Consider the following 25,407-nt stretch of genomic DNA (forward strand, 5'->3'; position numbering starts at 1 on the left):
TTCTTCAGCTAGTTGTTAACTTGATTGAAAATGACATGAAAAGAGCAGACATCTAACTTGCTTAGCCTGTCTTTATGAATTATAACATACTACTTTCATTGATGCATAAATTATAAAATAAATACCAAGTAAGACCAAGAGGAAATATTTTTAATATGGCTAAAAGTTTGCACTTCCTTGTACAGGAAAGAAACAGTGCCAAATTACAGAAATCACTTTTAAAGAAAAATTTCAAATAAAGGGTACAGGGTAAGACTTTAAAAACAGTAGCTACTGAAACATTAAACTTAATGAGCAACTTAAAGATCAAAGGATGGTAACGTTCAAATCACAAAGCTCTTCATGACTTTCATCTCTGCAATAAAGCTGCTAAACACTGACTTAAAGCTACACTGGGTTTTAGTAACATCCCTTTTACCAACACCCACCACTCAATAAAAATCCTACTGGCAGCAACAGAGAGGGACAACAGAAATACAGTTGATTAGAGTAGCATGTAGACACAGTCTGATTATTTTTAAACTGCAGCTTCTTATGTTAATAACTTTTTTGTTGTCAGAATTTTGTAGGTAAATTAGTGAGGATTAAATTTGAAGGAGAAATTAAAGTGAGTTAACATCAAATCATAAACACCATTAAAATCACTGGGTTCAACATCTCAGTTAAATCAGAGTCAGAGTATTTGGCAGAATTCAAAGCAGAACTATTTACAGATGAAGTACACCTGGTGAACATGTTTGCCAGTGTCAAGCCAAAAGACACTTGGAACCTATTCAGCATTAAGTATTTCCAAACATACAGTGTACTACTGTACAATCAACAAGTTTATTTTGATACTACCATGATTCTACTTCTGTATTTAAAAAAATAGGAGTCACATTTTTACAAGTATTATACTAGACTCACATATGGAAAGAAACATTGCATAGATCCTCTTGCTATTTCTATGTCCATACCCAAAAGCACTTAAATTATGGTTTTGGTAGTATGTTAGAATACATACTAGCAGTAGATTTTCACCCGTTCATTTATTTTAATGCCCAGAAGAAACCAAGATGACCATGTTATGTAATGCAGAGAACCTCTCCCAGTAAAAGCCATGTCAAGCCACTAACTTCTTGTTGAGCTTTTACAATACTCAGTCTTAATTTAAGAAGGAATGAAATACCCATTACAGTTCCTATGTCTTCCAAAGGTTAATTACTCTCACTTAGATTTCCACTGGCACTCTTATTCTGAAGGCATTTGGTTTGAGCTCTCAAAGACTGCATCTCATTATTTCCCAAATTAAATTATCTTTGGTATCAGACATCTCTCTTCTGTGTACACACATATGGAATATCATCAAATAACCTCTTAACCTCAAACAAGTAAAAGAGATTTATGAGAACACATTTCAGGATACAGCATTTATTTTCTAGTTATTAAATCACCCTTGAAATTTTAAACTATTCTTAGAACATCCTTTTATAGTAATGTTTTTCTCAGTAGCAGCAAACAAAGTAATATTTAGTCATTAATTCTGCTTTGTATTCCCTGTTTTTGGATCCAAGTCAGTATTATCAGTGCACTTTTAGTACTGTCACACCAGGAACAGATGTTTAATCGATTATGCACCATTATAGTTAACTGGTTTTCAGTGACAAAATTTTGGAACTGTTTTCTGGAACGTGCAAGTGCAAACTACTTTCTTTGTTCTGGATATATGACAATGTTCTTGGCCATGTTAAAATGAACATTGATCTACTGAGTCCAGCTCGCCAAGTGATCCCAGTTACCCTAAAGAGCTGTCCCAGGCTGTAATCATTCCTCCCAACTCTGCTTTCTGAGAACTTTATGTTTTCCATCTGGATCATGAATAAATATACTGAACAGCAAGAAGTTATCAGAAGCAGGTCAGACAGCAGTCTATTTAGCTCACTGTCCTGTCTTTGACCATGGTCAAAAGCAGATAACATGCATATAAAAGTCACAGCAAGATTAGTAGCTGCTAGGCTACTTTTTCTTTCTTATGAAACTCCAATGAAATAATTTGCTGCAGATGCACCACTGTGGGTTTACACAGTGGGAACAGGATGCTCTGCTCTGTTAACCGTGTTGACTGCAGCTGAGGTGTCATTTTCACAGGCTGCATCACCTCCAGAGTACTACTCCTGAAGGTAGCAAGTGTCTGGTTCAAAGTCAACCAGTGCATAAGTAAAGTTAAAATTCCCTTTTCACTTAACATCCATCAATACTGAATTTTATCTTTATTTTATAGAAATCTTCTTCATAATCACAAGAAAGGAGAGGGAGAAAAGACTAGGACATCTAATGGAGTACTCGAGAGCCTAAGACAACTCATACTCTCATCCCCGCTACCCATTCATTATATTTTTAAGCACTAACAAACAAACATTTTCTGCAGTGATCAATGTCTTTTTTTCTACAGTATAACTTCTACTACAACACAGTGCAAAACCAGACCAAAAATACTATTTGAAGCTAATACTTGCGAGTGCAAAGTGAGCAGCCATTTCCCTACAACCACATCCTGGTTCTGGGCTGGTGTACCTATCAGCATCCCACTACATCCTCTGCACCTGCAAGACATCCTTCAACTCCGCCTCGCTGTCAGCGATGGACACATTTCTCCAGACACGTAGAAAGCGCTTCGCAGAGATCTGTCTCATATAATGGGACAGGATCTCCTCTGCAACTATAAATCTTCAAATCATGCACACAGATTGATACGTGGAAAGAACTTCAAGCATTTTGCCCTACTGTAAGAAGTACCAATGCAGTGTAGGTATCTTATAATTCTATTTTTAATCACCTCCTCTTTCAGGAACGATCTGGCAGACATCAGGCAGCCTGAATGGACAACAGTGGCAAAGGCTTTCCTACTAAAGGTTCAAGGAGAGGACTTCTCTGCTGGTCAGCTCCTGGAAAGTGGCTCCCATAATTAACAGTTTAAAATAAAAAAGAAGGGGAAAAAAAAACCAAAACACAATAACAGAAAGACAACCCCCCCCCCCCCAAAAAAAAATATTGAAACAGTCAACAGTATCAACAGTATGGCAGGAAATCAGGAAAATGGTGCAGAACAAAGTAACAAATAAAAGGAGAAAGCACAGCAACCCACCCTAAACCCAGAGAGTGATGAAACACAGGTTTTGTGGCCAGCCTGCAATAGATATTCAGAAAGGATCAGCCTCGTGCATGTCCCAGTGTTTCACAGAGATAATGTGGAGAGACTGTCTTAAGGAGGGAGCATTAAAAAGAGTAATCCAGTTTAAAATAGCATTGTCAATATTTTTACCTTCCCCTCCTCATCAAAAATTCCAGCTAAAAATACAAATTTTTCCACTTTTAATTTCTTTTACCCATTTTCTTCCAATCTCAGATGAATACACTGATGACCCATACTCAGTAAGTACCAAAATCTACTAAACTACTATTAGCATGTTACAAGGCTTAGAGCTGTGAACTAAAGAATACATGGAGACAAAACTGAAGCTTATCTCAAGCAAATGGCTATCAATCAGCAGAGCCACACTGCAGTTTTTCTGAACAAATACGCTGGCAGTATCAAAACTGATCAAAATTATTTTTAACAGACAAGACAAAAAAAAAAACAAAAATAAAAAGGACCAATTGACAAGCAGCCTGTACCTTTTAAAGCCATTTACCTCCTCCAAAACCTCTTTCCACTGGCATGCTGTTATTGCAATTTAACAATTTGGGGTTTTTTTCTCTCAATGAGACCATCTCCCTCTCTCCTTTCCACAGTGCCAGCTACTAAATGAAGCACAAATTTGCCTCAAAACACAAGGAAAATTGAAGACGCACTTATGGTTCAGGAATACAGAGGGAAGCAGGAAAATCAATTAATCTGCTATGAGAAAACTAGGCCAACCAATGAGAAAGCTGACTTCAAGCTTTTATTTTTCATCAAACCAAAATGTTAAAGCAGAAGTTGAGCTTCCTTTTTCCTCCCCCAGAAGATTAATGCATTTCCCACAGAGTGAGTTAGTTTGGCTATTTAAAGAAGTTCATCATTGCTGTCTTTTCATGAAGTTAAACACAATGTTGATTACATACAAGAAAGCATACTGTTAGTAGTATATATTAATTTTACAACTTGAAATTACATCATCTCCTTGCCTTTCAGCTTACTGACAGTGATTAATGATAGATAACAAGAAAAAACTACAGACAGGTTTTCCCCCATTTGTGGCAGAACCTGGTCCATTTTCATGTCTTCGATGACCACGTCAGCTCTGGCTGAAACAAACTGTAAGGCGTTTTGAACTCTTGAAACTCATAAATAATTAAAAGGAGGGAGCCCCTTGCCAGCATGTAGTTGAGCTGTGGTACATCTTGCCACAGGATGCCCCCAGTGCATGGAGCTGGCACAGGTTCTGGAGGAGGCTGTGAAAAAAAATCCATTTTGATAAACTAAATACACAAGAACTGCAGCTCTGAGTTGGGATGGAGACCAGGAAATCCTTGTGGGAAATATCGCACTGCTGCTCTATCCTAGGCACCTGCTTTTAAACACCTTTAAACTGGAGTCACAGTACTGAGCTGCATCATGGATATTTGCTCTGGTCCAGGGCAGCCATTCGTATTTCTATTGATGGTCCAGATGGCAGGAAATGAAAAGTTGTGTAACCATAAAGATTTTTAAGGTCTATGGATTATATTTTTACTTATTCCAAAACAATTCTAGTAACTGAAAGTTTATATGAAACAGCAAAGCAGCAAGTAAAAATAGATAGGAAAACCAGCTGCCCAAGTTCTTCTAAAGCTTTATTAGCTATTCCAATTTCAAAAAGGAAACAACAGCCAACCAAAAAGTCTTACAGACTAACTAATCCTACGGAACCACTGGCTCAACATATAATTTAATACTGTCATTTTGACAGCTACTTTCAGACAGAAAAAAAAAATCAGCCCCAACTTGACTTCAGTGCTATTGAATAAATAATTACGTGAGGGATTTTGTTTCAAACAATCACTCTGCCGCAGCTAAAGCAGTACTCTGGAAAGCTAACATTAAAAAATTATTTGTTCTAATCTATTCCAAACTGGGGCTTGGCATCTAATCCTTCTTCATTACCAAATAGCTTGGTAACTAAGTATTCCATTTGTAAAGTACCCATAATAACAATACCAAATAGTTGGCCTGAGTTCTTCAAAGATACCTACAGAAAATAAAAACTTAAACAGCATTTAATTACAGGGAGATACAAGCAATCAACTCCCTGAAAAATACATGAAAAACACATGAAAACATAATCAAGGATGTTTTTACTTAAAGTAATTTTGTCCAATTAGTGATGCTGCTGTATTTTTTATTCAAATAAGGAGGTCATCTTAGCCAGCAATTTACTGTTTAACTGTGAAAAATTGTTATGAAGACCATTCTATGGAACAACTCGTTAATGGACTAGTTATTAAATACAGGCACAAAATAACTGAGAATTGTTTCAGAAAGAATAACTTTTTAGAAAAAGGTTTATAATGATAATCAATAAGCATGAAGAACTTTAAAGCAGTAAGTTCATTTGCTCTAAATGCAGAAGATTAGAATTTACTGCATTTATTTAGCTCTTACAGTTATTTTTTGCTTCATCAATCTATAGTGTTGACTCTTAAAACTGTTATTTATAATATGTAATTGTGTAGAAAGTGTAAAGAATTATGAATAATACAACAATAAATAACCATTAATGTGGGAGCTTTTCCAAATTTTAAGTGTTAGGAATTTTTTTATTCTTTTATTATAGAAGGGGAAAGACAAAGAAAATTGTTTAAAAATTACTTCCTTTTTTTCTACAAATCCCCTTTCTTTTTCTGTTTAAACTAAAGACATTAGCACTAGCATATTTGGAATAGATCCAAGAGGGCTAATGAGTACATAAATATGCCAGGTAAGTTTTTATTTAACATGAAGAGCAGTTAGCATTCATTGAATACATATATTAAATCATATAAAGTGACAAATATTAAACATTTATGATTGACATCATGTCATTTTCTGATGCTCATATCTCAAAGGTTGTCATTGCTTGGTCTTCCTTCAGTATACTTTGGGTCCACAAAAAACAGGTCCTCAAATGCTAAGAACTTAATGCAACTCTATCAATCAGCACAGTTGCTGATTAAAGGAAAGGAAAGCAAAACAAAAGAAGACATGAAAATCAGAAAAGAAAAAAAAAAACAAACCCCCCAAAAGACATTAAAAAAACAAAACAAAAAAAAACTCTACAACCAACCAAAGAGCCTTATAGACGGCTTCAACTCCTCATAAAGAAACTAACTGCAGATATTATTCTTACATGCACCAGTAGTTTAACAGTTACCTGAAAATCTATTGTTGTAACTCCCACAGCTTGACTCCTAAGCACCATGTAATCCAAATTCCTTTAAATAATCATGATATCTTACTTTGAAAAGTTACCTGAAGCATAATATGACAAAACATTACCAGTCTCCCACTACAGATTACCTTGCTATAAATGAGATGATGTATGCTCCATCAGGGACCCTAAATAAGTCTAATCACAAAATTTGTGGTCAAAACAAAAGCCTTATAATGACATTCATTACTGAGGGAATAACATATTGTTTTTCCAACGGAGAGAATGCTTTGTTTTGTGCATTTTGACTGTGTTTCCTTTCCTGCATCCCGTATGTATCATGGATGGAAAACTGTGGCTTTTGCAAAATTGAAATCGGTTTGTCAACTTCTACAGCTATAACTGAGAACAGTTCATTAACTTTATCTAATTTAAGATACAGGTGTATAATAAACTTAAAATGTGAATACTAGCTATATTACAGGAGAAAGGAATGCAGTCCCTTAAGCTTAGACATGCCTACATACTGAAGAGTTTAGTTTTCTGGCCCAAGAACTGCTATGAGAATAACAGCACACATTAAGATTTTATCTTTATAATTATTTGCATTATACACATTAAACAGTTTTGGAAGGACTGTTGCTTGAAAGTTGTCACAAAGGTATAGAGAACACTGGAAATTAAGCTTTTCCTCTTCCCATCTGAATAATACACAATGCTGGGGATGGAAAACGAATCTGTTATATTGCTGGGTCAATATAAAATTACTGCTTGACATAACCACAGAGTTCTCTACTCCGCTGGCTGCAGTTTAAATGATAAACTCTGTGAGGAGGCACAGCTAGAGGGTCAAATGGTTTTCTTGTTTGTTAAGTTGTGCAATAGAATCAGCTCCATCTGCCTGGCCCCAATTCCAGGCACCACTGAACTCCAGGACTTAATTCAGATCTCTCTGAGGACCCATATCCTCACTCATTTCAGTTCCACTCAGTAAGTTCAGAAGAGACGGATAAAATGAGTCAAGGATCAAAGGTGATGAGGGAAGATGGAGGGTTTCAGAAAAGGAAAAGAACTTTAAAGTCATGCAACACTAAAAAAGTAGTGGAGACCATGAGCTGAAAGCAGAAGCTGCAGCATGCAGCAGTGAAAGTGCAGAGGCTGGCAGCGAAGTGAAGCATGCCAAGGGCCAAGAGCAGGGAGATACAGTTTTTCCTTTTTTAGAAATGCATTTACAGTAAATTGTGCAATACATGCAAGCAGTGGACAAAAATAAGATGCAGATGAGAAGAAAAAAAGGGGACTAACAACAACAACAATAATAATCATAGAATAGTTAGGGTTGGCAAGGACCTCAAGATCACCTACTTCCACCCCCCCTGCAATGGGCAGAGACACCTCCCACTAAACAATGTTACCCAAGGCTCTGTCCAACCTGGCCTTGAACACCGCCAGGGATGGAGCATTCACATCTTCCCTGGGCAACCCATTCCAGTGCCTCACCACCCTCACAGTAATAAAGAAAGTGCAGAATGAAAAGGTTCCAGAAATAATGGCAGTTGGGTCCAAGCACAGAGGATGACCCATGAAAGGATGTAAGAAAATTCAGCATTTTTTTTAGCATGCAAAGCTCCCCTGATAAGACACATGTTAAAGTGTAATAATTCCGTTACTCAGGAGTGCTAGTAAATTAGATTAATCAAAATTGGTAACACCTTTTCAGATTTTTTCTCCCTCTCTCTTGAATGCTGGTAGGTTTCCTACTGCATCAGGTTATTAGCTCATTACAGTAAAGGAACATTTCCTCACCTTTCAGCATACATCTGAAATTTCTGTAAAACCTACTGTATTAATAAACTTGCCCACAGACAGGTTATGTTCTTCTTTCCACCCCTCTGCTCTCAAAGATATCAATACCATGCACATTAATTTTTAATGCACCTATCAAATAAATTGTTGCCAAGGAACTACTGATATATTGTAATTTTAAGTGCACAATTCTTTCATTAAATCTATGCTTTTCTTCACGTTTTCCAGGCCTGATTTGGTTAATACTAGTTTTAACTTCATTTTGCATTGTATGGTGTAGTTTGTTCTTTTCTCAAGTTACAGTAGACATAAAACATTCACTTTCCCAATTTCTACTTTTGTCTATAAAACATGCACTCTCTAGGACAGTCAGTTCCATAGCACAGAGAATGATTTTATGGGGAGACATCCTTTTGATTGATATTAGAAGGAAGAAATCATAGTAATTCTTCAATAAACAAGGACAAACATAAATATACATAACTTGGAATTTGGAGGCCTTGACTTCTCATGTTACACAAAAACCATAATGATACCTTAATAACATAGAAAACCCATTAAACTTCATTTTGTTTTACACAGAGCCTACAGTATATATGCTGAAAATTCATGCCAGTGCCTTTATACCTCCAAGAGTTTTGATAAATAGCCATTTCAGAAGAAAGCCACTCACCAAAGAAAAGCTTAAAACATAAGTTTAAAAGAATTTGCTTACTTATGCATAGCTATAAGCAAGCCTAAATTCTATATGATCTAGGAATAAAACTCAGGTTTTTGCAAAGATTTATAGGTCTATGAGCATAATACCCAGAAACCACTGTGTGCTTATTTTATTGACACAACAGTTTATACATTTGACATACTGCTGTTCAGATAAGATTATATTCAACTAAGTACAGAAAAGAAACTGTCAACAAGTCTGTAAGACTATGATAGAAACTGCAAAAGCACAGTTTTCATATGACTAACCATACCTTCAGAGTACTCCCAAATCAGTCCCAGGCATGAAAACACAGTTGGAACTCATTTTAAGAGAAGTGTGAAGAATAGCATGTTGCCGCAAAAATAGTAACCAAGCCTGAACTGTGTGCTCCCTGTACTACATAATTGCCAAAGAAGATGGAAGAAAAGTTAGTATTATAAATAATACAGAGTTTCAGCCAAATTGTATTTGGGAAATCTAGAACTAGACAGCAAACTTGTAATTGATTGTAGTTAATCATAGTGGATTAGAGATGCACGTACCCAACCTTTTCATGTTTTGTACACTTTTACTGCTGTGAGGGTTTTGTTATTCTATCAGGAAGATGGAAAGAGAGGAAGCCTAGAAATCGATGTGTAATTTTTCCTCAAGAATCTAAATCAAATTGTATAAACAATGATTCTTGAAAACATGAACAAGTATTAAGAGTATAAACCAAGTTGACACAAACCTCTGGCCCTCAGATATGTGCAAAGGAAGTACGTAAGCTTCATATATGTGAATGTACATTTCCTCCTGGCTGTTAGAGCAGAACCTTTGCCTCAGTAAAGACTCCACCCTTTTTCAGATTTATGCCAGCTCTGTATTATAAAAACAAGACAACAGTGAGGAAAGTAGGGATGGATTATCTGGAACATGACCGCATCCAACAGCTGCAAAATTTGTGATGACAGAGGGTCCAAAATACAGAGAAACTCTGCACAAGAAAGCAGTGTTACTCCACCTATGTCAGACCAGAAAGTTTTGGGGTCTATGTCAGTGGCAAAAGAATAAACTGACTTCCAGAGTCACAGGGGTTCATATAACCCTGTTCTTGTACATCAAAAAAATAAATAAGATCTGTGACTTTAAACCTCTGAAGATGGAGAAAAATGGAGAATGTATGTAACATTAAACCTTTAGAGCTTCATTTTAATAATATTCTTCATACCCTTTACTCCTGACTATTCAGATGTGTTTTAAGAGTCCTTTTCCCTCCTTCACCTCTCTCCCAACAACTCCATCATTCCCCCTCTTCACCTCACATCTTATAATGCTAACAGGATATTTAGAAAGGGACAAGGAAAGAAAAATGTATTTTGAGAAAATGTTTCAGTGTGCCTTCTAGGAAAGAAAGAAAAAGAAAAAAAAAACAAAACCATATTAAGAGCTCCATTTTCAAATCTTTAAGGAACGGTCCATTCTAAGAGCTGACAGTACTTTGGTCCTGAGGGGCAGCAACCCATGCAACATCCTACAAAAACAAATCCCGCATACATAAAACACCTTCACCCTGGCCCTTAGTGCAACAGATGAAAATACCTACACTTCAGAATCAAATTTATGTTCCAAATATCTTCTGATAAGGAATTAGATAGGTTTTATGAATATTAGGCCAACCTACAAAGAAAAAAAAAGAGCCAGTGACATATACTAAATCTCTTCCTGCTTAAGGCAAACAAGGATAATAGCTAACCAGCTGACAAATTATATCATATTATAAAACCCTAACTTCATTTAGAACTTCTTAATAGATATCAGATATACACTTAGATGATAACACTCACTTTCCACACGTATTACTATCCTCCTGTCTATGCTAACCAGTTTATTTTTACCTCTGGGATGAAATCAACTATAAGATCACAATAGTGCAAATTTCCCAATTTGCAGCAAAAAAAGGACTTGCTTTCTACATAAAATTAGTAAACTAGGGGTTCAATACTGTAAAATCATTTTAGCTGTTTCTAAAATTATCATCTCATTGTCATGCACAAACTACCTGCCTCAAAGAAAGTTACACTGAGGACTTAAAAGCAGGAGAGGGATATATGGCACTGTTTTAACTTATGACATTTCCGGCTTAATAATACTAGTAGACAGAAACTTCAGCATGATTCATATAACCTAAAAAATTAATCTGGTAGCTACTAAAGCAGCCTTTATTGTATTTTGGACATTACTTGCAAAGAGAGTTTTATTTTCCTTAACAGAATTTTTTTACTGTCCTCTCGTATTAAAATCCCAGCAAATGCGTCAGTTTCATTCGAAGAGAATCACGCTTTGGAAGTGGTCATCATACTTGCTGTTACTGACAAGCAGACAAGGGCCTTCCAAGTTTTATGTGTATTTTGTGTCAGTTTGCTTTGGTTAGGCATTCCTTTCACAAAAACTGGCATTTCAAAAAAAAAAAAAAAAGTAAGCATGTATAAATATGTATACACACATAAATAATGGAGCAGGAAACCTGGTTTTATTCTTTTTTTCTGCCACTTTGAGTGAAAACAGGAAGCTAACCAAGGTGAAAACGTCTGTGCAAATCTTTATAATGAGAATTAATCTTTAATAGCATTGCTAATTTGTAAATAAAAGCGTTATGTGAGATGTCTCATCAATAAAGAAAAAGATGTGAGTTTTAACATGCGGAAATAAAACTACTGAATAATACTTTTTGATCATCCTTTCCTCAATTCTTCCTTTGTTTGCTTTGGCTAGCTTAAACTCTAAGTTCTTTGGGACACAAAGAACATTTTTTTGTGATCTATTTTTACAGCAAGACGCTTATATTAAATAAACCATATCGATATATCCTAAACTGAATATAGGAGTGTAAAAGACAAGACTGGACATGAAACTAATACAGTAATATAATAACTTTGAATAAGTTCCAGTAGACGTGACATAAATGAATGTGACATAAAAGTAACTTTGGGACAGAGAAAAGTGGGGCAATGCTGCTTTCAGAAGACTACTTACTGTTTGTAAAGTGCTTTGAAGATGAAAACCCCTACATAAGTATTATGGCTACAGATTACCACTGGAGTCATGTAGCCTCACTCAGAAACCAAGTATCTGATGACTTCAAGACAACCTCTGATTCAAAGTCAGAAGAAATGTATAAATGAAGGGTCATGTATGATATGGAATTGCTACTACACTACCTTAAATCTTCTTCATTTCTGTCGTGAGCTGCAACATCATATTTCTATAGGTGTGTCTATGGGTAAAATTCTAAATAATAACAACATTCAGTATGAATGCTGGACTTCCTTATGAACTGAGGGAGGAAAAAAAAAGATAAACGTGATGCTACTATCAGAAACTGATGTCATTTGTGAGTTGAAAGTATATTCTGCCCAGTGAGATCAAGACATGCATTGAACTACAACTTCTTTAACCCACTTGACAGAAAAAGAAGTACAGAAATAAATTGTCTGGTTTACTCCAAACAATTTGGTTCTCAGAAGAATATCCAATCTGCTAACTTCTGAAACTTGAAATTGCAGGACCTCCACACTGAAAAAAGCAACAACACAATTTTTACTATCATATTCCATATAGCCCAAGCATTAACAAGTGAATCAGAAGTTTGACAACTAAAATTTCTGCTAGCATAGAAGAGAAAGAAAATCGCAAATAACCTTTTTTCTCTAGAGTTACACTTTAACAACCCAAACAATTGGTAAAAAAAAAACCAACTAACAATAAACAAAACAAAGTTAAATACTGATTCAATATAAGAATTCCCAAGTATTCAGCTGGAAGTTCTAAACTTAGAAAACTATTATCCTGAAGGGATATGTCTCCTCCTTCTTGGGTCAACATTTCCACACCTACTGAGAGTGATGTGGGGAGAGCAGATCTCATAAATTAGTGATTCAATAGCTGTACTCTTCATGGGGAAAAAAAAGAATAGAGAGCATTACTCCATCCCTGCCCCAATATCCAATATCCAAGGCACAGAAATACATGATGTTGCAAATCAATAAGGTCTAGGATTCCTTTTACAGGATACATGCAAATACTATATGAAGTTACAGCTAAGATTTTTATTCTGGTTTACATCAAACATTTGAATCCCATTCCCAAAGCAGTAAAATACTAAATAAAGGCAGTGAAACTGGGTCCAGAAAAGGGGATTTTGTGGGTTTGGGTATTTTGATATAAAGAGGAGGGGATAACTGCTTTATTAGCTTAAATTTTGATTTTATTTCTAGTATATTTATCTATTATTGGGAGCATTTATATTGTATGTTATTGGGAGGCAGTACTGAAAAGCTCCAGTGTTCATACGATTCCAAAGAAAACTTCACCTCATAAACTGGAAATAATTGGTCCAAACTTGTCAAGAATGAGCATTTCTTCAGTGACTTCACACTAGTTTGCAGTCACTGTGTGTGACTGTGTCAGAAGTATTTTCAGTAGCAATACTTTTACTACAGATATGCCACAAAAGAGCCGAAATTGGCAAGCTCAGCCAAGGTCCATGGTCACTCAGGTGGAAAAAGAAACCAGAACATTAAACTAACAAACCATTTCTTAAATTTGCTGATAAGCAACATTACCCAGCATGCAAATGAAATGTTACACATCCACAGATTCATCTCTTAATAACTTAAGAGACACAGCAGAGGCAACTCTATCATTTTTGCAGAACAGTTATTAGAATTTGGCTTCAATCTTCCTTTCTAAAAGAAAAAAGCACTCAGCAAGCAGCATCACTATATATTAAGTATATATATAAGAAGATTACTTAATCTGCCCAAAACCTCCCATTGTTGTTCATATGTTGTTTCATTACAGTGTTACTGCATCTGAATTCCTTTATTCACCTTAATTGTTAAGGCAATCCAAAAGATTATGTTCCATATGTTAAAGCTCTCCTTCTCTCTATGGGCCAATAAAACTGAATGGAAGCAGCAGTGACTACTAGAATATTCTCTTTTGCCCAAGCCTTCCATGCAGCTACAAAAACAAATGTAAGAGCACCAGTGTTTGAGCTTTTTATCATTATTTCCTGCAGCTGGCCAAATCTCACAAGTGTGATTTAATTAAGAAACAGTTTCTCCTGGACAATCTCTGACACATTCAATCAAATTGTCATCTGTATGTTCCAGCTACTGAAAATTATTATGTCTCTAACACAGATTTTAAACTTTTTTCCTTTTTATCTTCAAGATTTATCCTTACATTTACTTACTGAGAAGGAAAAAAATGGAAAAAAACAGACTGTAAGAGGGAAGGGGTAAATTTAGGAGATACATGGTACCGTACTCATCCATGTGAAATTCAACAACAAGCAATGATTTGTGATGTTTTATATCAATTAAGGACAGCTAATCAGCTCTCGGATCAATGGCTGTTTATAATTAAAGTTAAAAAAAAAACCAGACAACCGAAGTGTCTTTCTAATGAGTATGAGCAAATGTTACCTGAAATGCACACATTTAGAGTGATACTATCTTAAATCATATGTATAAGTGAGCAAATCCTTCCACCTACCACTTCAAATGCACCACCTCCCCCGTTCATCTTTTCTCACTTCTGTTTCCAATTCAATTTCTTTTCATTACATTGAATACATACTTCTGTTGATCTTATGCTCAGCTGGATTCATCTACTGGTGTTTAGCTTGTTAAAAGTTTCTTAAGAAAAAAAGTCTAAATAAAACTCTGTAAATCAATGCTTAGGAAGAAAAACCTTTGCAGACATGCTGAGTGTCAGTTTCTACAGCTCCTTAAGCAATGGGAAAAAAAAGGTTCTGCCTGCCCAAGATGCTGACATTTTTTATTTCTGGTGGAGTACAAACCCTAACTACACAGCCAGTTATATAAACTACAGAAGTAGCACTGAACTTATCACCTAAGTCAAAAGTTACGCTGATGTAATAATTTCATTCTAAACCAGCCTATTAAAATTTGGCAGGAAGTGTAGCTTTTCTACCTCGGGTACTAACAAGCAAAAGTTCCCCGAATGAATAACTGGCATACAGCTAACCAGCATCAGGTCACTCAACAGTTATAGCTAAAACTGAACCGAAGCCTACGCAGCACATCTGTACATTTACAAGCACAAGCTCCCCAGATGTTATAAATTACTATCTTTACCACTTGTCTCCCAAAAGTGTTGACTTAAAGAAAATGCAGTGAACAGTGGAGATGTTCACAGCAGGAATTGTCAACAGAACTAAATTCAACAGTAAAAGATCTGTTGATGTGTGCATGATGTAAAGGGTAAATGTCACAGAGCTATTACCGCTTGGGTCCATTACAGGGCCATTACTTTCACCTATACTTGATGATGCAGTTGGAAAAAGTTCTACTACTTTACTTACAATGCACACCATTTATTCAAGTTTAGCCACAACCTATTTCCAAGTCTCCTGGGGAGATAAAAAAAAAAAAAAGGCAAAACACCAAACTGAGTCATTTTCAATTACCAGACAACTCAACAATATAGGCGATTCAGTCATTTTAAGTGTTTGTACACAAACTCTTGCTCAAAAAAAAACCAAAAGAAGGCATCAAATTCCAAACGTTATTTAGAAGAGACGAAAAGGGGGAAACGAGAATCAGACAGCACACCATAAGGCAGTTTGCCATTATCGATACCATGATACATTTATTGCCCGGATAGTTTGAGCCCATCCCGTCGCCGGCAGAAAGGTGCATCAGCGAGCTCCATCAGTTCTGCTAGCACTGACATTCAAACCACCACACACAGCAGCATGCAATTTACATCGGGGTAAAGCCCAGCTCCCCCTGCTCGACCAAAACGCCAGCAAGTTTCCAAACTGTGCAGAAGAAAGTAAATAAATAAATGAAACATCCCACCCAACTCTCACTTTTTTAAAAGCCGGGCCAGGGTTAGAATCTGCGCGGACTGGTTCTGCCTGCTCCTGCTGCCGCGCAGTGGGGCCCCCGTCCCTCCGCGCACCCCTCTTCCCTGGGCGCCCCACACCGTCACCTCCCTCGGGAACGTCCCGGGGCCAGGTGCGCACTGCCCCGCGGGCCGTACTCACAGGGACACGGTGCGGTTGGGCAGCACGGCGGGCTGCAAAGTTTCCACCAAGTCTCCGCCGCTGCAGACCACTTTGATGCGGAGGGCCGGGCGGCCGGGCCCCTTGGCGCGCTCAGCGGCGCAGAGGCAGCGGTCCACGATGAGGTCGGGGCAGTTCCTGCTGGCCCCGCACAGCCCCATGACGGCGGCCACCAGGCAGAAGAGGCGGCGGCACAGCCCGCGCATGCTGAGCCAGCCAACGACCCGCCAGCTGCCGCCACCACCGCTCCGCGCCGCGCATGGCACGCGCCGAGCAGCTCCGCGCCCCTCCGCGGGCGCCGCTCTCCCCTCCACGCCTCCTGCGCCCACCCCAACCCCGCCCCGCCTCTCGCTGCGGCCGGCTCCGCTCCGAGGGACCCCCCCCTTCCTCCTCCTCCTCCTCGGAGCCGTCGCTCCTTTCCTGCCGCAGCCCGTGCAGCCGCGGCGCTGGGCGGACCCCGATGCGCGCCCCGGCCCCCTCAGTCAGCCGCTCACCGGGTGCGCTCCCCCCCTGGACCCGGGTGCGCTCCCCCCCTGGACCCGGGGCCGCCCCTGCTGCCCAGCGGCAGCCCCGGGGAGTTCCCTGCTCGGGTGCTACCTGGCTGAACCGCGGTGCTTTGAGCCCGCGTTGGTTGTCCGGTAACTGGGGGGAAAACAGACCGGTGCGCCAGGGACGAGCTGCAGCGGGCGCGACCAGCCTGAGAACAGGCTAGAAAATCGGAGCTGGGAAAAATATGTGGGAATCGAGTTTTGATAATCGCTATCTTTCCTAGCGCTCTCGAGAAATGTGTGTGCTTAGCGATGTTCGCACCTATGGTGATGGGAAAGGGGTTTCAGGGTATGGGCAGAGGTCAGTGTAGACCAAGAGATGATGGGACTGTCATCCTGCCAGCTCCACAGAAAGCAACCACTGGTGCCCGGGAGGGCCCATGCAATTAGCTGCCTTCAGACACATCAGATAGTGCTGTGGACATGACCTAAATCAAAGGTTTGACCAGTAGTCGAAGGCTGGTTTATCATCCAGGACAACAAGCAGATTTCTTTCTTTTCTGCCTGTTCGCTGCGCCGCTCTGGCCTTGGAACCTTCTCAGTGGTATTTTGTGCTTAGTAGCTCTTATGGTAGGATTTCAGTATCAACTGCAAGCTACCCTGTGTTTTTTTTTCTGAAAGTGAACAAAAATCCAGTTTATAACAGGGACTTCCATTTTTAATGGACTTCTACAGTGAGAGCATGTTCTTTGCCTTCTCTTACTCAGTGGAGACTCACACCACGCATTTTCATTGCAGGATCTAGGCCAAAATTACTAATAGTCTGCCATGGCTGTAAAGTTATTTTTAGAAATTACTAGGGTTTTTTAAACAATATTGCATTATAGTCCCTTAGGGAAGATTTGTCTTGCACATTTACGATGTCTGTTATCGCTGTATTCTAATACTGAATTGGAGCCTTTAAGCACTGTGTTTATTAATAAGCAATAGAAGGGTTAGTGCCCTTGTGAGATTCCAGGCTAATAGGAACTTTCTCAGGAACAATCTTTTTCTGAACAGTTGTTGATATGAAGAATTAGAAGTATTACGGCCTCTGTTCTTTTATTTTTAAAGGCAAAGCTGTGCAAGTCTTACTGACAGAGAGCAAAATGGACTGTGTTACAGGAGACCATTCAACGCTGTAATGGCTGCATGCTGGTCTTTATCATAAAAAAACCCTATGCAAATGTTTATTTAGCTTTGAAAAATTCTATCTCAACCATACTACTTTTTAAAGCACAAGTAGAAAATACATGTTTATTGAGACATAGTATAGATTTCACTGTGTTAACCTTGCTGAGAAGGAATGGAATTTTTCAGTCAAACTCAGCCCTGAACAGAGAATTTTAGCATTTTTTCTAACTCACTGATCCTGAAAGTTTTTTAAGAATATTGTTTTATTAAGGAACAAGGAGATTCACAACCACGTTGAAGCCATCTATCAAACCCTACACTAAAGGTAGGAAACATTAAAGGTGAAATATAAGGGGAGTTTTCTCTCCACTTCCTGGTGTATCTGATTTTTTTTTTTTTTACTTTCTTTTATACAACAGATTTTGATCATCTTCCCTCTCCCACTTTCAACTTCAAATATGAAGTAAAATTCATATGATGAATGAAAAGCACAGATGGCGGCTCCAACCCTGAGATCTCACAGTCTAAACAGATCTGATTGAAAGAAGAACCCGAGTACCTTACAGAGCTCAGAGTATTGCTTCAGTTGTCACCAGCCAGCAGTTTAAGCGCTAGGTAACAATTTTCCCAGACTTTAGAAGATGCAGCTCTAACCCCGCTCATGATATACAAACAGCTGATTTTCCCGTGTCTTGGGAAGGTGATATAATCCCACATTCCTTTGTGAAATGGGAAGCTGCAAACTGAAAAGCAGCCAACTTTGCACTATGCTTGGGTTCCAGGACTGCCAGTCTTAGCCAAACTGTGTGCATACAGCTTGAGTGCCTTTGGACACCTACATAGCAGATAGCATATGATAAGGCATGTGCTCTTTAGTTGGGTTCTGGTGTATGTAAAAAGAGAATTATGAGTTTACAGTGTATATTGAAGTCAAAGATACTTGGAGAATTTAAGTGCTAAATAGAACTGGGCTGTCACATAGAACTGAGTGAGGAGTTTTTAAATTTATAGTTGACTTTGGACACTTCAATTTCTCTTAAATCTTTTTAACTCTAGCCCAAGGCTATTGCAAATACACTTTGGGATATCTTTCCTTACAGTTTTCTCTCTTGGTTTGGTCAGCAACCAGATTGTGATGTCAGCTGGTCTCCTTTTCTGTGCAGGGCCAACTAGGAGCACTTAAGAACCACTTAAGGAGTCCTAGAATGCCAAGTCCTGCTCAGATGAACTTCCTGGCAGACAGAAGCAAGACCAGAGATTGACCTGAATCATGAAATATTTTCTAAATTTAATAATTTATTTACAGTTAAAATCTTGCTTTGGTTGTTTGATTAAATCATAGATGTGAATGCTAAATTTTCCTAGATCAGAGAAGTAGGAAAATGACTGTATGTGACTATTTTCTTTGTACTTTTATTTCTATCAGAAATGTTAAGGATTTTTAGTAGGTCTATGTATGCATATACCATGATGTTACAGGAGTACTTGAGAGGGAAATTTTATCCTGTGGCTAAGTACTAAAAAGGAATGTAAATAAATTTAAGAAGATAACTCTAAAGTGGTATTACCCTGAATGAATATGAACGATGTTAAAAGGAATCAGAGGTTAGAGATACAGGTAATGCATTAACATGGCACTACATACATTATGCTTAGATAATGCTCCCAAGCACAAAACAGCAACAGCACCTACTTAGCATCACAGGACATTACACAGCAATTAAGTAACAAGAACGTGTTATACAATAATAGGAAATACAGTGGGGCAGAATGTAAATAAGTCAATTTGAATTTTGTCAGGATTTCAAAATTGTATGTTAGTATTGGAACAGAGCCATGGAAACTTTAATAACCACAAACAGGTTTTGGTCAGGCTTTTGTTTCATTTCTTATCCAGAAGTTGGCACTCTATCAGCACTCCACCAATTCCTTAAACGACCCTTTATTGACAGTAGTGAAACAATGAGTCATTCACCCCATTTCCTCCAGCACCTTGGTATCCCAGATCTGTTAACTCATCATGACTATATCTCATGCTACTTGCACATTAGCATAACACCATGTTATAGGTCCATAAGCCTTTGCAATGAAATTATTGAAAAACAAGCCCAGAAGAATTTTGGCCTAGAAAAAGGGTAGGTAAAGTAACTGGAAAAAAACAATCCAGAACAGGTATCCACTGAGACTCTTGGAATTCTGTGAAAAGACATTGTTTGAAAGGTGATAGAGGGGAAAAAAACAGAATAGATAAAAATATGCAGTACAGCATTTATATAGAAAGGACCCAATGAGTTCTAGCTTCACACATAATGAATTAATATATCACCATTGGATGTGGGATAGTCCTGGTCCATAAAGAGCTTGTATATGGCACTGAAAATATCAAAACAAACATAATGAAACAATAAAAGCAAAGTTGTTCAGAGTTGTTGCCAATCACTAGAATTAATTGGATAAAACTGCGGAAACAGGCTCTCGGCAAAATGATCCTGAACCTATTTAACAGACTGAGTAATCTTTTAAGGAAATACAGAAACTGAGTCATTCAGAACTGGAGTAATCAGAGCAGGGAATCATGTACCAGGGGGAACAATGCCATGTTACAAAGAACTGACAAAACAGGATTTCCATTTCTGCTGTTCTGCATCAGCACAGTCACAAACACCTCTGGTTTTATGTTAAGAAATGGTTATGTAAGAGACCCTCAAATATCATTGCATTGTTTTCTTTTCACTGTCATTTTGCATCAGTCATAGTTAAAAACTATAGTATTGTATCTGGAATCAAAATGGCTTTGAACACTTCTGTCCTTTAGAAACCTGCAGACAGGTTTCTCAAAAGTTGCATTGAACTTTTCATTGAAATAAATAAGGAGGTTCTTGAAATTAGCGACTTCTTACAAAAAACCTGTGGCTTTATTTATTTTGCAGCAGAGCAGAACCCAAAGCAAAATTCTGTCAGAAACCAAGAATGTAGCTCTGAAGTGATGCATAAATATTAAGCAGCTATCAGTGGGAAGTGAGATAATTATCACAAAACTATCAACAGTGAAATAAATAATATTTGAGGAAAAACCTACAGTATTAGCTTTTTCTCAGTGCTGAGCCAAGTTGTTTTGTTTTGGGTTTTTTTAATGAATACTTCAAAGTTATTGCCAAATAATATAAACTCCTCTCCCCCCCCAAAAATAATCATACCTACATAGGAGTGTGTATCAGTGTAAACTTCTGATGACCACCAAATGCCTCTCCAACTGTTATCAGGTCCCTCAGCTGCCTCCGAGAACAGACTGAAATTGTTCAGAAATGCTATTAATGGCATATACTTTTTAATGTTCTAACCTTTGTCCCTTCATGCTGTTTTATTTACTTGCATAGTAGCAGAAGAATAGCACTTTTGCATGGTCAGCCAAAGGAGAAGCAGCTTTTTTTAGCTTTGTACCTTCTGAGGTCTCACACGGGGCAAGGTTCATACTGCAAGACTGCACTGAAAACTGAAACGCTGTCCTACAGAAAGCAGAACAGAAAGTACAGAGAGGACAGCAGCTGCCTTCTGTCCCACAGACCCGAGTAACTATTCCTGCAGGAATGCGGAGCTTCCATGAGAGCCACCCTCTTTCTCTCACACGTGGTTTTGAGATGCACTGGGAGAACGTATTTTTGGATGTTGATGTACAGATGCCAGTGCTTCTCAGTATTGTTCATTCCTAAGACACATGAACTTTCTCACTGGCTTACCAGCCTACGTTGTATCAGAGAAAAGGGGGAGAAAACCAAAGAACAAACCTAGCACCCTGAAAACTGAATATTCTTTGGGCAGAGAGGTATTCCCATTTTTTTTTTCTGTCATACAAAAATGTTTTTTTTTTCATGTCACCTCCCTGCATAAAGAAGGTCAAATGAGCCTTTTCCACATCTTTCTGGATTGTGGAGACCTCTGAATACCCTCCTTTGTACTTCTAGAGGTGGCAGGTTAGATACTCACTTCATCTCAGAAGAGATATAAAATGATAAGTGGGTGGATATTCTAAGGTCAGGAAGATGACAAGGGTCATAGACATAAATAGCAAAAGCAACATCTATTTGTGCAACTTCATTAATGGACTTTAAATACACTTTATAGTAGCTGTTAGTGGAGTTTGGGTTTGAAGCATGGTCAGAGAATGCCAGAATGGAGCTCCGGGTTATCACCTGATCTAAGCTCCCAGATAAAATAGTGCCAACTTCAAAATTACATTTGGTTGCTTAGTGCTTGACCAGTGACATTTTGAGCCACTACACAGATGAGGATTTCACAGTGTCTGGGACCTGCTCCAGTGTTTGGTTATCCTTGCTATGAAGAATTTTCTTTCCTTAGCTCTTAAAATGAGTACCCTTGCTGCAAATTGAATCTATTCCCTCTTTCTTTTGCTGTCTACCTCTGGAAAAAAAAGTCTATCTACCATGTACTCTTCAACTACGCATTAGATAATTGAAGACAGCATGAAGATCTTCCTTTTGCACCCTCTTCTCCAGGCAGAACAAACTTCTGATCTCTCCTTTGCATGTCAGGTGCTCTGGCCCCACAGCAATCTTGCTGACACTCGAATTAATTACAGCCAGTTTATATATGGGGTTTTTTTGTATGACTGTAACATCTTGTGAAAACATATGAATGGTTAAAAAAGAAAAGAAAAAAGGTGGTTATTACTCTATTATTTTCCTTCTTAACTTAATGGCAAAGGATATTCAACAAATTTCTGGGTTACTTGCTATCATGCATCCAGTGAATTAACATATTAATCTAACCCATATTTCACTGCTTGCTGTTCTATTCACTTGTAGCAGAAAAACTAAAATAATCATTTATAACCTGAAGGACAAGGATTAAAGTAAGAATCTCATTATGCAAGAGATACATAAGATGAACAAATGTTGCATTGCCTGTTACATTTTGTCCTTGCCACTCAGTTATGTGGAATTCTATCTGAATGCCAACAGTAGTATAATAGAGAAGATTTCATGCATAGCTAGTGGTTCTAATAACTTACTCATTTTTAAATGACCAATTGAAAACATAGGGAAAATAAATTACAAAGACTAAATGAGAACTTGTATTTATACTTGAACAGAGATTTGAAAAAGTAAACTATACCATGGCTTGAACTAATTTTGTGGGTTTTAAGTAGATTTGTATTTTGTGGACAAGTCAGAATGTCCATTGATAGAAGTACTAACATGCAAAGCCAACAAATCCAATTACCGCTAAACAGCTGTGCAACAGTTCTGCTAGTATCAGTAATAGCTCACTCTAAATTCTAATACACTTACATCTTTCTTGAAATTCCTTCTGTCAAAACAAATTTCTGTCCCTGTTGCCTTACAAGCAGAAAACTCATCTATTATATTCTGTCTGCATATTTCAATTTTCTTTTCATTTCCTACTTCACACCACTTGGAACTGTGTCAATCACAATTACATATTAGTTCTTCTAAATTCCTTTGGAGAGTTAAAGTCTTCCTCAACTAAAGATGGTTTATAAACTGACCTCATCTATCAGGTAGATGCCTTCTTCCCTCTGTTTCCAATGTCTTTCAGATTTGTCAGTAATTCTTGAGTTTGTTTTATACTTTCTATGCAGTCTTGGGGAACTGGAGTGTTGCCTTGGTCTCCTCATGCAAAAACATCAAGAATAATTCATCCTTTCCATAATGTTTTAGTCTCCATCCTGCTTTTTAAGAAGTGTTATGCCATTTTATATCATTTGCCTTGGTACTTTTAGAAAGGAAAGCCTTCGGTGTTATAAGAAATCAAAGTACTATATAATTACAGTCCTAGATACAGCAATGGCAGCAAAGGTCAACAAAAAAAAAAAAAAAAAAAAAAACAACCAAACCCCAAACATTTTAAAGTAGTGGTATTATAGGCATGGAAAATAAAAAGCATATGTATTTGCAAATCTTAATTGCTGTTAAGCATAGCACAGATGATTCATGAAAACATTATCGCTTTTAAAGGGTCCCACCTGCATCTGAACCCTATAGTATTGAGACTAGATACTGAGAATGTAGCTGGTGCCTTATAACTCAGAAACGCTGATAGCCAAAAAGACTACTGTAAAAACAATTTCATAAAAAATTACTCCTAAAGCTCTCTAAAAGGGTGTGATAAAGAATATTAGAACCAGTTTAAAACATCTGTGATTAAAAATCCATAAGTATACTATACTAATATTCAGGAAAATAAAATAACTGGCAAAGATCCCTGAAATTATTTGTTTCTGATTCATAAAGCTGTGTGTGATGTGGGTATTAACTAATATCAGACACTAAACTTACCACAAAACCAGCTGGTGAGGCCTGCTTTTTAAATGAAGACTTCCAGCTCCTGAGAATTACTAAAAAGCTACTGTCCTTTTCTTGTAAAATGTACCATTTTCCCACTGTTTCCTAACCTCCTCTCTTAATATGCAAGCACATTTGGAATACTGAATCACACTCCAGAATGGCAGCAATTGGTATGCATACAGTGTTAATTGAGTCAGGAAACATTCCTTACCAAATGGATATGGATTTTTGTGAACGCATAATAGCCCTTTAAGAAGCTTAATAGAAAAGTATGAAACCTTTTACAAACAGCATTCCAAAGCAAGATTGCCAAAAGCAAGTGCACATAAATAGCTCAGATAATTGGAGACGTATTCCTGCACCCATCCCCAGCGACAGAGTGGGACTGCGGAACACGCATCGTGGTTTGTATCAGCTTCCTAGTCTGAGTTGATCCTTAGGTTGCCCTCATCTTCTTTGAAACACCAGAAATTTCCATTTTATCCTCTTTGCCAGAGCTTTGGCATTTGTTAGTCACTGAACATAGCTTCCCACTTTCCATATATGAGTAGATTTTTAAATCCTGAACTTGCTACAGAAGTGGCTACAGGCTGGTACAAAGATCTGGGCTCACCATGCTGTACACGCGCCTTCCCCTGGCACGGCAAATCCTGTCCCCACACCAATGAAAAGGGGAAGAGGAGATGAAATCCAGCAGGACAGTGGTAATGCAAGGAACAGAACATGGGCACCTCAACTTTACATTCCTCACTGGGCCAAGGGGCACAGCTGCTTTCTGATACTATTGAACATTGTAACAGTAGTTTTGATGAGTATCCTGTAAAGAGCCATCTACATAATAGTATTCGTTATCTGTTTTCTTTATCTACATTTCCAAAACCATGTGTATGGCATATGTTTCTCATCGTTGACTATGACCTTTGTTTATTTATAGTTTTAAGATCTCTGACTACTGCCAGACACTATTAAAAATAAACATTTTTAATTGTTTTCATGTTTTATCCTCCCCTCCCCTTTCCACCCAAGTCTGACAGGATGAAACATTGTTTTTGCTTGGGATACAACTACTTCTGCTGCAAGAAGGAAGAGGACTAGAAGGAAGTTGTATACATATTATCAGAATAGTTTTATATTCAACAGTCTGGAAACAAAGCAAACCACCATCTCCCAGCCCCCTTTAATATAGGTCTCACCATTCCCAGGCTCTATCTTCAGCTGAGGGGGCAGAAACGAGTACTGAATTGCTGTGCTGCCTGTAGCCCAGCCAAACCTAGCTCAAAACCCATCAAACTCTCAACACAAGAAGCCATCTTCATTTCCCATATAAACAAATAGCCAAACTGTTCAGTGCAAGCTGAGTTTTTGTTTCCTCAGGCAAAGAAAAAGCCTTCTGCATCCAAAATGAGTTGCTTTAACAACTAGAATAAACGATGTGAATGTCACAACTGTGCTAAACCAGTTTATATCAGCTGTGCTATACCACCTT

The 25,407-nt window shown here is 37.9% G+C and overlaps 1 protein-coding gene across 1 annotated transcript in view; it reads right to left on the bottom strand.

Annotated features, from left to right (window-relative positions):
• Positions 1-16,234, bottom strand: part of LOC133222752 (adhesion G protein-coupled receptor A2-like) — a 158,897-nt gene extending 142,663 nt beyond the window's left edge. Inside the window, exon 1 of the mRNA XM_061372780.1 lies at positions 15,917-16,234. Within this exon, the coding sequence (XP_061228764.1) occupies positions 15,917-16,140 (224 nt within the window). The 5' untranslated portion in view covers positions 16,141-16,234. The remainder of the gene's footprint in view (positions 1-15,916) is intronic.
• Positions 16,235-25,407: the final 9,173 nt, after the last annotated feature.

This window comes from Neopsephotus bourkii, unplaced genomic scaffold, assembly GCF_033783945.1.
Source record: "Neopsephotus bourkii isolate Nb327-2 ecotype Australia unplaced genomic scaffold, CSIRO-AGI_Nbou_v1 NB_1615, whole genome shotgun sequence".
Classification (NCBI taxonomy): domain Eukaryota; kingdom Metazoa; phylum Chordata; class Aves; order Psittaciformes; family Psittacidae; genus Neopsephotus; species Neopsephotus bourkii.